At 40.8% G+C, this 15,306-nt stretch overlaps 1 protein-coding gene across 1 annotated transcript in view; it reads left to right on the top strand.

Moving 5' to 3' along the window:
- Positions 1-15,306, top strand: part of CR2 (complement C3d receptor 2) — a 46,137-nt gene that overhangs the window by 15,883 nt on the left and 14,948 nt on the right. The window contains 14 exon segments of the mRNA XM_078155775.1: positions 186-497; positions 500-634; positions 1,134-1,310; positions 1,447-1,572; positions 1,683-2,339; positions 2,841-3,017; positions 3,639-3,740; positions 3,743-4,045; positions 6,351-6,527; positions 6,608-6,695; positions 7,039-7,127; positions 12,693-12,875; positions 14,310-14,357; positions 15,229-15,304. Of these exon segments, the coding sequence (XP_078011901.1) occupies positions 186-497; positions 500-634; positions 1,134-1,310; positions 1,447-1,572; positions 1,683-2,339; positions 2,841-3,017; positions 3,639-3,740; positions 3,743-4,045; positions 6,351-6,527; positions 6,608-6,695; positions 7,039-7,127; positions 12,693-12,875; positions 14,310-14,357; positions 15,229-15,304 (2,650 nt within the window).

Here is a 15,306-nt window from a genome sequence, read left to right as displayed (position 1 = left end):
CTGTACAGCCGTTTGGGCATCTGAGGGACACTTTGCAGTGGCATGTTTCCTGTGTAAATTTTTTTTTATACCTCCACTCATTCACTTTTATGCACATTAGTCATAGGAACTACAAGAGCTTTCATTTAGGTTTTCATTTAGACCTAGTCTTTCCTGCAGAAACTGTCCTTGGGTTAGTGTACAAGATTGTCACAGAATCCTGGAGTCTCCATGTCTCTTCTTCTCTAGCAATCCTGTGCCCCCTCCTCCTGTGATTGAAAATGGGAAACATACGGGTAGCTCTGCAGATGATGTTCCATACGGAACCAAGGTACTTTATAAATGCAACGCTGACCCAGAAAGAGGCGTGAAATTCAACCTCATTGGAGAGAGCACCATCCACTGTACAAGTGACCGAGAGGGCAACGGGGTCTGGAGTGCAGCTGCCCCTCGGTGTGAGCTTTCTGCTTCCTCTGTTCAGTGCCTACAGCCCAGAGTTCCAAATGGCTACGAGATATCTGCACAGGGTCCCCATATTTCTATAATGCCACTGTGGTATTTCGTTGTAACACTGGCTTCACCCTGAAGGGCAGCAGGCAGATTCGCTGTAGCGCCAGTGGCACGTGGGATCCTGAAGCGCCAATCTGTCAGAAGGGTGAGTGAGATCTCCAAAAGGCAAGCAGAAGTTTTACTTCTCTTTTGGGAGAATCTATTTGGGGAAAGGAGATCACTGAAATGGTGAGGGGCTTTCATGGTTTTCCCATGTTCATCAGCCGTTCCTGTGGCCTGCTGCAATGACTCACAAAAACATGCTGCTTTGATGGCTGTGTGGAGTTCTCCACCTTGGGTAATCCCATAAAACAAGTAATGATCATGGCAAACATATCCAAATTGTTACCTTCGCGTAGCTTTTCTTTTGGATCCTGTGACAAGGATGTCTTCTTTTGTACTGTATACAGAAGGGGGGTTTGGAGCAGAAAGCATTAGAGACTACTCTGTGAAGGTGGCAGTATCCCTAGGCAAGCAAGAGGATCCTCTTGGTGTGGTGAGGCCCTTTGGCTGCTACCGCTTGTTTCTCCCTAGTCTGTTGGTGCTCTGGGGTAGCCTGTTCGGTTCCTTCTGCTGGTGTTTGATATGGGAACCTCTTTCCTCAGCATGCCAGCCCCCTCCTGAGATCCCTCATGGGCGGCACACAGGCAGGAACGTGGGATATTTGGACCCTGGGACATCTGTAAACTACAGTTGTGATCTCGGCTATTCACTCATAGGAGAAGAGACCATTCACTGTACTGCTGAAGGAGTCTGGAAGCCTCCTGTACCTCACTGTAAAGGTGCTTGTGGTGTTGCCGCCTTCTGTTGTTGTTTGTGAGAGGTCCAAGCCCAGAGATTTCCATCAGCCACAATGATGGCCGCCATCAGCACTTTAGGGTTTTCTTCACCCTTTATGCTGTCATTTGGTGAGCTTAGCGTCCCAAAGCTTCAGGATAGAAATGCTCCTTTGTCAACCCTGGGACCTGTCAAAGGAATTATCAGAAAGGCACAAGGCAGCAGAGCTCCATAAAGGCAGCACGGCCACCATGGGCCGCGTTGTCGGTGTGATAACTAGCAATGGCAGTCAGCAGACCCTGGTACCTAGTCCCCAAGTGCAGAGAACCCTGCACTTGTCAGCAGCTCCTGATCAGTATTCCACCGGGTATAATCATTTAGTGTTTATGGGGCCATTACTGTACAGCCGTTTGGGCATCTGAGGGACACTTTGCAGTGGCATGTTTCCTGTGTAAATTTTTTTTTATACCTCCACTCATTCACTTTTATGCACATTAGTCATAGGAACTACAAGAGCTTTCATTTAGGTTTTCATTTAGACCTAGTCTTTCCTGCAGAAACTGTCCTTGGGTTAGTGTACAAGATTGTCACAGAATCCTGGAGTCTCCATGTCTCTTCTTCTCTAGCAATCCTGTGCCCCCCTCCTCCTGTGATTGAAAATGGGAAACATACGGGTAGCTCTGCAGATGATGTTCCATACGGAACCAAGGTACTTTATAAATGCAATGCTGACCCAGAAAGAGGCGTGAAATTCAACCTCATTGGAGAGAGCACCATCCACTGTACAAGTGACCGAGAGGGCAACGGGGTCTGGAGTGCAGCTGCCCCTCGGTGTGAGCTTTCTGCTTCCTCTGTTCAGTGCCTACAGCCCAGAGTTCCAAATGGCTACGAGATATCTGCACAGGGTCCCCCATATTTCTATAATGCCACTGTGGTATTTCGTTGTAACACTGGCTTCACCCTGAAGGGCAGCAGGCAGATTCGCTGTAGCGCCAGTGGCACGTGGGATCCTGAAGCGCCAATCTGTCAGAAGGGTGAGTGAGATCTCCAAAAGGCAAGCAGAAGTTTTACTTCTCTCTTTTGGGAGAATCTATTTGGGGGAAAGGAGATCACTGAAATGGTGAGGGGCTTTCATGGTTTTCCCATGTTCATCAGCCGTTCCTGTGGCCTGCTGCATGACTCACAAAAACATGCTGCTTTGATGGCTGTGTGGAGTTCTCCACCTTGGGTAATCCCATAAAACAAGTAATGATCATGGCAAACAGTATCCAAATTGTTACCTTCGCGTAGCTTTTCTTTTGGATCCTGTGACAAGGATGTCTTCTTTTGTACTGTATACAGAAGGGGGGTTTGGAGCAGAAAGCATTAGAGACTACTCTGTGAAGGTGGCAGTATCCCTAGGCAAGCAAGAGGATCCTCTTGGTGTGGTGAGGCCCTTTGGCTGCTACCGCTTGTTTCTCCCTAGTCTGTTGGTGCTCTGGGTAGCCTGTTCGGTTCCTTCTGCTGGTGTTTGATATGGGAACCTCTTTCCTCAGCATGCCAGCCCCCTCCTGAGATCCCTCATGGGCGGCACACAGGCAGGAACGTGGGATATTTGGACCCTGGGACATCTGTAAACTACAGTTGTGATCTCGGCTATTCACTCATAGGAGAAGAGACCATTCACTGTACTGCTGAAGGAGTCTGGAAGCCTCCTGTACCTCACTGTAAAGGTGCTTGTGGTGTTGCCGCCTTCTGTTGTTGTTTGTGAGAGGTCCAAGCCCAGAGATTTCCATCAGCCACAATGATGGCCGCCATCAGCACTTTAGGGTTTTCTTCACCCTTTATGCTGTCATTTGGTGAGCTTAGCGTCCCAAAGCTTCAGGATAGAAATGCTCCTTTGTCAACCCTGGGACCTGTCAAAGGAATTATCAGAAAGGCACAAGGCAGCAGAGCTCCATAAAGGCAGCACGGCCACCATGGGCCGCGTTGTCGGTGTGATAACTAGCAATGGCAGTCAGCAGACCCTGGTACCTAGTCCCCAAGTGCAGAGAACCCTGCACTTGTCAGCAGCTCCTGATCAGTATTCCACCGGGTATAATCATTTAGTGTTTATGGGGCCATTACTGTACAGCCGTTTGGGCATCTGAGGGACACTTTGCAGTGGCATGTTTCCTGTGTAAATTTTTTTTTATACCTCCACTCATTCACTTTTATGCACATTAGTCATAGGAACTACAAGAGCTTTCATTTAGGTTTTCATTTAGACCTAGTCTTTCCTGCAGAAACTGTCCTTGGGTTAGTGTACAAGATTGTCACAGAATCCTGGAGTCTCCATGTCTCTTCTTCTCTAGCAATCCTGTGCCCCCCTCCTCCTGTGATTGAAAATGGGAAACATACGGGTAGCTCTGCAGATGATGTTCCATACGGAACCAAGGTACTTTATAAATGCACGCTGACCCAGAAAGAGGCGTGAAATTCAACCTCATTGGAGAGAGCACCATCCACTGTACAAGTGACCGAGAGGGCAACGGGGTCTGGAGTGCAGCTGCCCCTCGGTGTGAGCTTTCTGCTTCCTCTGTTCAGTGCCTACAGCCCAGAGTTCCAAATGGCTACGAGATATCTGCACAGGGTCCCCCTTATTTCTATAATGCCACTGTGGTATTTCGTTGTAACACTGGCTTCACCCTGAAGGGCAGCAGGCAGATTCGCTGTAGCGCCAGTGGCACGTGGGATCCTGAAGCGCCAATTTGTGAAAAGGGTGAGTGAATGATATGTATGTAAAGGAAAGGTGGCCTTTATTTTGTTTTTATTTTTTTTTGTCTTCTCCTATATTAAAAGTTGCTTCTTAGAAAATCATATTGAAATTAAAATATATTTTTAAATATTTAAATAGTCATTAAAATCAGATATTTAAATATTGAAGTCGTCATTGAAACCAATAATCGAATGGTTTTAATTTTACTGTTTCCTCAGTTCTGGTATTAGACCTACGTGACCTTCTGCATGTCACTTAACGTTTCTTTTCGTCATTTATGTCCTCAGTCACTAAACATTTAATAAGTGTATACTCCGTGCCTGGCACTGTTTTAATTGCTGAAGACATAAAGAAATGTTAAGGACAGTACTTATCCTCACTGAGTTTTCCGTCCAATGAGTGGAGGCAACGTGCATTAACTACGTACTAACAATCTACAGGAGGTATTGCAAGTAATTAACACTGAGAAGGCACTGCAATTGAAAGATTGATATTTTAGTTGAATTTTGAAGAGAGGCAGGGAAACCAGGTTTTGGAAGCGAGGAGTGAGGCTATTTCATGCATGAGGGACAGCCAGCAAAAATGCCTGGAATCAGGAGATTATGCTGTCTTGTTCAAGGAATAGCAAAGATGCCAGTTTCATTGGATCACAGAGTATAGGTACAAGACTAGAAAAGGTGAGTAGGGGTTGGGAATCAGATTATAAAAGGCTTTGAACATCCAACATAATATTTTATATTTGATCTTGAAAGTATAAGGAGCCATTGTAGTGTACTGATTAGGATGGTGACATGGTCAAAAGGTGCTTTAGAAAGATCACTTTAAAAGCTTCATGGAGGATAGATTGATCAGGGAGGGACTATGGCAAGGAGACTAACAGGCTGTTACAGTGGTCCAGGTTTGAAGCAATGAAAGCTTGGACCACAGCAGTAGATATGTCAAAAGAGAAAATGGAGTTTGTGGGAGAAGTGGTGCAAAGGTGAAATCAGTAGGCCTTGGCATATTTGGCTATGTGGTGAGAGAGGATGAAGAGTCAAGGGTGACTTTTACATTCCAATATTGAGAGACTATGAGGATGGTGATGCTTTCAATAGTAATTAGAAAGTTTGGAAGAAGGGAAAATTTGGGAGAAAAGATATAGTCCAGTTTTGGATATGTTGAATTAAAATGTCTACAGGATCTCCAGTTTGAGTGGGAGTTGAAGTGTGAGAGCAGAGAGGTTAGGGCTGGATCATTAGATTTCAGAATGATCAACATTGAGATGATCATTGAATGCATGGGAGCTAATGAAATAATCAAGCTTAATAGTATAGATGGAGAAGAGAAGAGGGCCCTGGACAGAGCTTGTAGGACATCCATGGTTAGTGGGCATGATATAGATGAACATCTTTAAGAATCAAGAGAGGTTAGCATCACAAAAACCTAGAGAGAAGAGAATATTAAAGAGAAGAGAGTAATAAGCCTTTTCAGAGGCTGCAGAGAGGTCACGAAGGATGAGGATTAAGAAAAGACCATTGGATTTGGCAACAGAGAGTTCATTAGTAATTTTGGAGAGAGCAGTGTTCAGTCGAATTATGAGGTTGGAAAGCCAGATTGTCGAGTGTTAAAAAGATAGTGAGAGGAAAGCGAGTTATGGATGGCCTTAAGGAGTTCAGCCACAAAAAGCAGGCAAGATAAAGTACAACAGCTGGCAGCAATGGATAGATCAAGGGAGAGTTTTTGTGGATGGGGTAGATATGGCAGTCCAGAAAAAGTAATCAATAAACAAGGAGAGATTGAAGCTAAATTAGAAAGTAGGAATGATAGAAGGGACTATCTGCTAGAGAAGATGGGATGGAATGGGATCACTTACACATGTAGAGGGATTTGCTTTGGCATAGAGAAGAGCTTTCTCTTCATGTGAAATGGGGGAAAGAGGAGATAGTGGCAAAAGACATCTGGGTGGTATGACATGAAGAATGCAGAAGAGGGAGCTCTCAGTGAATGGTCTCAATAAAGTGAGTTGCACTAGATGAACCTCTGTTATGTCCCCAAGTCCATGGTCCTCTGAAACAATGTACTAAGTGTAATGTAGTAACTGTAGAAAGCTTTGCAAATGGTTTCTCCCTTATGTCTCTTGAAAACAAGAATACCCCAATGTGATCTTGTTAGACAATTATACAATTGAATAGGAAAGGAGAGAACTCTCCCAAGGTTGTCACTGTCTCTTCAGAGAAACTCAGTGGTCTTCTGCTAGAAAGTTTCACACTGACTTTAACATGAATTCCTTTTAGTTGATGCTTTTACATAAAGAATACTTTTTCTTCAGAGTGCCTGCCACCTCCTCAGATACCCCATGGTCAGCACACGGGTTGGGAGAGAGGCCAGTTTGCTCCTGGCATGTGTGTAGATTATACCTGTGACCCTGGATACTTGCTCCTGGGAAACAAATCAATTTGCTGTACACGTTCAGGCGCTTGGAGTCTTTCTGCCCCACAGTGTGAAGGTACCAGTGGTTCCAAATTGGGCTACTTTTTTTTTTTAATTCTGAGGTATCCTTAAGTGATCTTAGTCTCGCTTCTTTAGAAGCATCATGTGAATCCATAGAAGAACAATTGCAGTTGCCCTCTGATGGCAGCCCTGTGGTTCCAGTTAATTCCTCTTGCCAAGAGGGGTAAGTGTGAATTGATACAGCTTGAATAAGAGCTTTTGTCTTCTTTCTATGCATTAATTATTAGTTTAGCCTAATGATTTGCTTTAAAAGCTCTTATCACCCAATACTACGTGTGGAGTTCTAGACCTTGATTTAAAGTATCCTTAACTCTTGGGCTTTTCTATGTGTGAAAATGAAGCTGATACACATAGTTGAGGTGTTTCTTGATAAAGTGTCAAGCACTGAAAGCTTTAAATGTTCCATCAAAAGCCCTAGCTCAGTGGTACCTACTTTGGCTCTAAATGGCATGGGCCAAATAAGAATGGACATTGGGAGGTGAAGCTATATTACCATCTGTCTCTAGGTACCAATTAACTGGCCATGTGTATAAGCTCTGTTGGAATCCTGAGGCGGGGAATAGGTTTTGGTTCCAAAAGATTGCACTTTGTAAAGGTGAGTAACCCTAACCCTTTTTATTTAGTTGGGATTTGGGGGGAGTAATTGAAGAAAATTTTGTCTTAAATCCTTTGAAAAGTTGATATGGCACTAATTTTGATAGGGTTTGAAAAATCTTTCCAAAGATATTTTGTGAGAGGAGGATAATGGGGACAAACTTGGTCAGGATAGGAATTTTAGAAAATAGGTTTACTACCTAATCACCACAACTCTTCTAGCTTTGATAAAGGTTTTTTTATATCATCAAAATTTCTACTGACATCTCTTCCCTTTTCACTCCCCAAAAGATATTTCATATAACAAATAATATTTTTAGAAGGAAAAGAAAAGAAGAAAGTCAGTCAAACTGACAAGTATATTAGAATAGTCTGAAAATGCGTGCAATGTACCACATCCATGGGCTTCCAATTTCTGCAAAGGTGTGAGGTAGGGGTGTCTTCTTATGTCTTGTTTGGAGTCATGCTTGTTCTTTGCGATTTTGCAGCATACACTTGATTGTTCTGTGCTTGTTCTTTCTGGCTACATTGTCATTATATATATTTTCTTGACTCTGCTACTTTACTCTGCATAGGTTGTATAAATCTTTCCATGCTCTTCTGTTTTCATCATATTCATTGTTATTCCAGTACAATGATATGGCACTGCATTCATGCACCACAATTTATTTAGCCATTTCCCAACTGGAAACTTTGTTTCCAGTTCTTTGCTTTCAAAAAACTGAAGGTATAAATATTTTGGTATGCGTAAGAGCTTTCTTCTTATTCATGACTTCCTTGTGATTTAAATGTAGTAGTGGAATCTCTGGGTCAAAGAACATTGATATTTTAGTGACTTGATTTGCATAATTCCAAGTCACTTTCAAAAATTATTACGTTTATTCACCAACAGTGACAAGCGTGGCAACCTCATAGGTCTTTCAACATTGACCGGTGTCATCCTTTGCCAATTTTCAGGGTGTGCAGTGAAACTTCAGGGTTGTTTTGATATGTATTTCTCTTATTATTTATTAGAGACTTGAAGCATTTCATGTGGTTGTTAATAGTTTGCCATTTTTCTTTTGGGGACCTGCTTTTCAGTGCCTTCTTTCTCTTGTTATGACTCAGAATTATCCTGGAATTTCTCCCTTATTGCAAAAGTGTCTTTATTTTCCTGCTCAAATTTGTTAAGGTGTGTATGAGCATCAAATTCAAGATACATTTTAAGTGACTAGTACACAAAGTCACTGTGCTAGGTTCTGATGATACAAAAACAAGAAACAGCCCCTACTCTGAAAGAGCTATCACATTAGAACAGTAGAAATGAAATAGACATATGTGCATATATATATATATATATATATACATATATATATACATATAATATATACATATATATGGATATATAGGATAAAGTAGATAAATAAAAATGAATAAAAAGTAGTTAAATAAAAGGTAGTTTGGGAGGGAGATCACTTGCATTTGAGGCAATGAGAAAAAAGTAGTCCTTGATCACAAAGGAGGTGATTTGTGTTGAGTCTTGAAGGAAGAGAAGAATGCCGTAAGAAAGAGGTGGTGGGAGGGGGGGAAAGTACAGTGCACACATGGGATTCTAGTACAAAGGCACAGATATGGGAGATGGAACAGACAGAAGGCCAGGTTTGCTGGATCACAGCACAGGAAGGGGAGAAAATTTACAATGAAACTGGAAAGATAGGTTGTGGTCAGGTTGTGAAGGACTTGTAAAGCTAAATAGAGGAGTTTCTGTTTTGTCTAATAGCAATAGGAAACCACTTATTGTTTCTTTTTTCTTAATATTTAATATTTATTTTCTCCTAAGCACGTGTAAAAATTTTTAACATTCATTTTTTAAAAGTTTTTGAAATTCACTTCCTTCTTTCCCCCTCTCCTCCCTCCTTAAGAAGGCAAGCAATTGGATACAGATTATACCTGTGTAGTCATGCAAAACATATTTTCATTTTAGTCATACTGTGAAAAAAAACATAGACAAAAAAAACCCAAGAAAAATAAAGAAAGTTTTTAAAAAGCATGCTTTAGTCTGCATTCAGACTCCATCAATTCTCTCTGAAGATGGATAGCATTTTTCATCAGAAGTCCTTTGGAATTGTCTTAGATCATTGTATTGTCAAAGAATAGCTGTTGTTCACATCATACTGTATTGCTGTTACTATGTATAATGTTCTCTTGGTTCTGCTCACTTCACTTTGCATCAGTTCACGTAAGTCTTTCCAGGTTTTTCTGAGAGCATCCTGCTTGTCATTTCTTATAGCACAGCAGTATTCCATTACATTCATATAACACAACTTGTTCAGCCATTCCCCAATTGATGGGGCATCCCCTCAATTTCCAAGTCTTTGCCACCACAAAAAGAGCTGACATAAATATTTTGTACATATAGGTCCTTTTCCTTTTAATTTTTTTCTTTATCTCTTTGGGATACAGACCTAGTAGTGATATTACTTGGTCAAAGGGTTTTATAGCTCTTTGGGCATAGTTCCTAAGTGTTCTCCAGAGTGGTTGAATTAGTTCATAACTCCACCAACAGTGCATTAGTGTCTCATTTTTCCCATATCCCCTCCAACATTTGTCATTTCCTTTTTCTGCCTTATTAGCAAATATAGTAAGTGTGGGGTGGTACCTCAGAGTTGTTTTCTTTTGCATTTCTCCAGTCAGTAGTGATTTAGAGCATTTTTTCATATGATTATAGATAGCTTTGATTACTTTGTCTGAAAAACTGCCCATTCATATCCTTTGAACATTTATCAATTGGGGAATAGAAACCATTTGTCTTTATCGAATAGAAGGATGATCTAATCAGTTTTGTACTTAAGGAATTCACTTTGGCAGCAGTGTCTAGGATAGACTGGAGTGGTGAAAGACTAGAGTCCGCTGCAATAATCTAGGTGAGAGGTGATAAGGACCTGTGTAACTGTGTGATTAGAGAAGGGATCAGATGGAAGAGATGTTGAGGTCGAAACAGCAAGATCTGGCAACTGATCAGCTGTGTGGCATGAGAGAAAGTTAAGGAATCCAGGGTATGACCAAAGTAATGAACCTGGGAAACTGGATGAATGGAAGTGGTTTAGACACTCATAATGAAGTTTGAAAGAGGAGATGGGTTTGGGGGAAAAAGATAATAAGTTTTATGTTGCAAATGTTAGGTTTGAGAGGTCTTTTGGGCATTCAGTATCTAGTAAGAAAAAGTAAACATAATGTACAATATTCATTAGTGTATAAAAATGAGGTATGGATTAGACAATTAAACAATAAATAAGATGGGTTTTGAACTGGTTGGGTGGCAAGATTCAATGAATAATTGTTGCTGCCTTAGTGTCAGTATGGTAGGAAGTCTTCAGTGGAGTACCCAGGAATTTGTGCTTGGCCCTGTGCTGTTCAGCCTTTCTATCAGTGACTTTGATAGATGGTATGTTCATCAGATTTGCATATGACACAAAGCTGGGAAGGATAGTTATGACAGCAAGTGACAGATGGAGGAACCAAAAGAATCTAGGTGGGCTAAAACATTAGGCTAAATCTAATAAAATGCAATTCCAGTAGAGAGAAATGTGAATTCTTGTACTTGGGCACATAAGATTGATTTCACAAATGTGAGAAGCATGGTTAGATAGCAGTTCTAAAAAAATATTGGGGTTTTAGTGAACTGCAAGTTCAGTGTCACCAGTGTGATACAGCAGCTAAAAAACAGTAATGTAGTCTTGCTCTGAATAAAGAATGGAGTGTAGCTTCCATGCATAGGGAGATGATAGGCTTGATAACTCTGTCCTCACCAGACCTCATCTGGAGTACGTGTTCACTTATGAAGACCATGCCTTAAAAAGGATACTGAAAAGCTAGAAAGTATCCAGAGGAGGCCATCCAGGATGGTGAAGGGCCTTGAGTTCATGTGGTATGAGGATTGTTTGAAGGAAATGCATTTGCTTAGCTTAGAGAAGAGAAGACTATGGGGAAGAAATGGGAATGTGATAGATGTCATCAGGTATTTGAAGGGTTGCCATTGGGGAAGGGATTAGATTTATTAGTCTCTGAAATTTTGCAGAACCAAGAGAATTGGATGGAAGTCGCAAAGAGATAAATTTGGGTTTGATGTCAAGATAAACTTTTGAACAATTAATGCCGTCCAGAAGTAGAATGAGCATGATGGGTTCCCTTTCTTTGGAAATCTTCCATCAATGTCTGGATGGCTACTTGTCAAGTACATTATAGTTGGTTGGTTGTTCTTCATTCTTGAAGAGGACCAAAATGAAGTCATTATGTTGGAGTCAAGGTACAGAGAGTGTGTCTGATTGTGGCTGATCAGACCGATATGAGCTCACAATCCTCTACCACAGGTCGGGCACAAATGGTCCATATGAATATTTGGAGTGGAGATGTCTCTAAATTTGCACATCTCACCTTTCTTTTGAGGTACTGCAAATCTGTTTAGTTCACAGAGCACAGCACCTTCTTTGATGCAGGTAAACCATACTGGGCAGTCCTTTGCTAGTGTCTTCTGTGTCATACAATCGAATACAAAGCTCTTCAGGAAAACCTTGAGAATGGCCTTGTATCACTTCTTCTGAATTCTGTATGAGCACTTGACTTGTGTGAGTTCTCCATAAAATAGTCTTTTAGGCAAACTTGTGTTTGGCATCTGAACAGTGTGGCTAGCCCATTGGATTTTCACTCTCTGCAACAGAGTTTGAATGCTTAGCAGTTTAGCTCAAGAAAGGATGTCAGTGTCAAGTACCTCGTCTTTCCAGGTGATCTTCAGAATCTCCTAAGTCAGTTCCAGTGGAAGTGATTCACATTCCTAGCATGGTGCTTGTATACTGTCCAGGTTTCACAGGCACACAATGAAGTCAGCACAAAGGCTGTATAGACCTTCAGTTTCGTAGTCAGATTAATACTTCTTCTCTCCTATGTTGTTTCAGAGCCTTGCAAATAGTGTGCTAGCTCTGGCAGTGTGTGTGTCAACCTCATCATCTATGTGTACATCCTTGTATAAATGAACTTATCCACAGCATTCAGAACTTCTCCATTTGCTGTAACTGATGGTTCCACATGTGGATGGTGTGGTGCTGCCTGGTAAAGAACCTCTGTTTTCTTTGTGTTAATTATGAGGCGAAAATTAGCACAAGCAGCAAGAATCAATCCATACTTTGTTGCATCTTAGCCTTCAGAGGCTGCATTGAGTGCACAATCAGTATCATAGTAGGACCTCCTTGGTGTATAGGTTGTACCAGATGGCTGCCAAGATTCCTTCCAGCTCCAAAATGCTCTGATTTTGTTCAACTCAGGCAGCTTCCAAGGAAACAGGTAAAGAATTAGTATTTCTAACATTTTAAAAAGAAAGTAATCTGTACCACAGAGACTAAAAACACTTTGCGATGTCAGAGATTATGATTTAAGAATCACCAGTTCTTGTTTATTTTCTTTTCAGTGAGATGATGCATGCTAATGGTAAAGGTGGCCTTTTGTCATAGATTTAAAACCCTTACGTGTATTGTATTTCTATGAAAGAAGTTAGAAGATAGTAATAATCTCAGTCTCTTTTCTTTGATTTCAGAAGCAAACTGTAACCTCCCAGAGTTCATAATTGGTGCCCAGAATGTATCAACTAAAAAAATATATAATTTTGGAGCTATCTTTACTCTGAAGTGTGATGAAGGGTATATGCTAGAAGGCAGTCCTCAGAGCCAGTGTCAGGAAGATCATAGATGGGACCCTCCTTTGGCAGTCTGTAAATCACGTAAGTATGATATAAGAACTTCTGTCACATCAGACTACGTTTTTTGTCCTCTAGTGTTGTACTGTATCAGAGATGCCCTTTCTTTTCGTGAAAGACTCACGGAAGGAGCAGTTCAGTTCACTGAATATTTGAAAGTAAGCTGATCAAATTTCAGATAGCATTTTGGGAGGTTTCCTTTAATTTTATATGACATGGAGTTTAAATCTCACATATCTCATTTTTTTTTTTTGGCTAGGTAATGTGGTTAAGTGAATTGCCCAGGGTCACGTAGCCAGTAAGTGTCAAGTGTCTAAGGCCAAATTTGAACTCAGGTCCTCCTGAATCCAGGGCAGGTGTTCTATCCACCACACCACCTAGCTGCCCGACATATCTCTATTTTAAAGTGGTTAGATGTGGTACTTAATAAATGTTATTGATTGATTTATCAGCCAATGAGTCCTTGCCACCTGGCCTACTACTAATGCCCACAAGCCTCCATTTCCCATCTCTGGGCCTTTGCACTGCTATCTTTTGTTTGGAAGATGGTTTCTCTCCCCACTTGTACCTCTTAGCTTCCCTGGTTTTCCTCAAGATTCATATCCTCTTCTCCCCAGCTGCTAGTGCCTTCCCCTCGGAGCTGACTCTCCCTCTATTCTTTATGGATCTTGGATGAACTTGTTATCCTCATGTTAACTCCCCCAGTAGACTGTGAGCTCCTTGAGGCCAAGGGCTGTCTTTTGCCTTTCTTTGTATCCCTGTCCTTAGCACAGACTGTGGTTGATAATTACTTGTTATCTAATTGTAAAGAAGCATCTCTCAGTTCACATAAAAGAGTGCTAGGGTAGCAGGTAACGTTTTCTGTCCCAAGAAGACTTTGCTTCCAATGCAAAACCAGTAACTTTGTATTTCACAATCTGAACTGATAGTCTTTCCCCCCTCCATTTCATTTCTTCTTTAAAATGTGTTGTTGTCCAGATCAGCAGATAGTTATATATATCAGTTTAATTAGGAGCTGTGTGATACAAGGTGACACATCAGAGGACACAGGTTCAACCTCGTTATTGTCACTTACTGTGTAATCTTTGGCAAGTAACCTTAACTTTCTGGGCCTCAGTCTCCTGATCTGCAGGAGATTGGAGGTGATCTTTGAGGTCCCTTCCAGCTCTCCATCTCTGATTCGTGATTTTGACTACCTGATATATAGCCAAAAATTACATTCTCCAAATTGCAAGTTGAACACATTTCATTTGGCTGTCTCCCTATAATAGTTTTCTTGTCATGATATTTTTGAATAATGTTAAAAAAATCATATGACCAAATATATGTATTAAAATGACTGTTTTGTCAGATCTTTCCGAAAGTTCTTACATTAGCATAATGATGACATTATAAGAATCTATTCTGAGATTGTGTTAAACTCTTAAACGGATATTTTCATGGTTGTTTTTTTTTCAGTGAATTTTTCTTCCCCTCTAGACTCCCATGGTCCTGTTGTTCTCAGTGGTAAGTTTTAACAACAATTAACTTTTTTTTTTTTTGCTTTTTGGTGAGGTAGTCAAGGTTAAGTGACTTGCCCAAGGTCACACAGCTAGTAAGTGTCAAGTGTCTGAGATCAGATTTGAACTCAGGTCTTCCTGACTCCAACGCCGAAGCTCTATCCACTGCACCACCTAGCTGCTCCAACGATTAACTTTAGAAAAGCAATAATGGTTGTTTTGAGCCAATATCTGGAATCAATTCAGTCCCCTTTTTTCTACCTAAATATCAGTTTGTCATTTTGAACCATTATATAAAAGTAATACTCTTTAGAATTATAATTCAGATCTTTATACACCTGAAGAAAAACTTCAAAGAAAGCCCTTGCTTTGATGTTAGAAAAATTTGTTTTATGTTAGTGTAGTCCTGTTCTGATGACTCTGTCCAACTGGTAGTAATAGTCTATTTGAAGCAGCCTGTGGCCAGAAGAAATAGAAGACTCATTAGTACAAAATACATTCATCTGTATATATATGAGGGAAGGAAAAAAAAATTGATACTGGTTCCAGTCTAGCTCTAATTATTCAACTAGAAAGTTGCTACTGAGACAAGATAGTAGGTTATAAAGGTATTTGTACTCATGTGTCCCCTCCACAAGTGGATATCTCTTTAACCATTTGATGAAACTTTTTGATACTTAGATTTTTTGCATTCAGGGTTCAGTCTTGCACCCTGTGTAGGTATGTATTAATACAGCTTGTTAATAAATTGATGTATGTTAATATGAAAGAATTCAACTATGGCTGAAAAGGAATTGCTAGTAAGTCGTAAGTTAGAAGTTAAGAAACCTATTGGTCACATTTTTCCTGGTATTTAACGTTCCTACTTTTCTGCCTAGGCATTGTTTTGGGGACAGTACTTCTTATTCTATTTGTTGGTCTCACGTTGGCATTAATATCAAAACACAAAGAAGGGT

Source organism: Phascolarctos cinereus, unplaced genomic scaffold (genome assembly GCF_003287225.1).
Source record: "Phascolarctos cinereus isolate Bilbo 61053 unplaced genomic scaffold, phaCin_HiC Scaffold_5;HRSCAF=322, whole genome shotgun sequence".
NCBI lineage: Eukaryota > Metazoa > Chordata > Mammalia > Diprotodontia > Phascolarctidae > Phascolarctos > Phascolarctos cinereus.
This window is presented reverse-complemented; position numbering and strand designations above follow the sequence as displayed.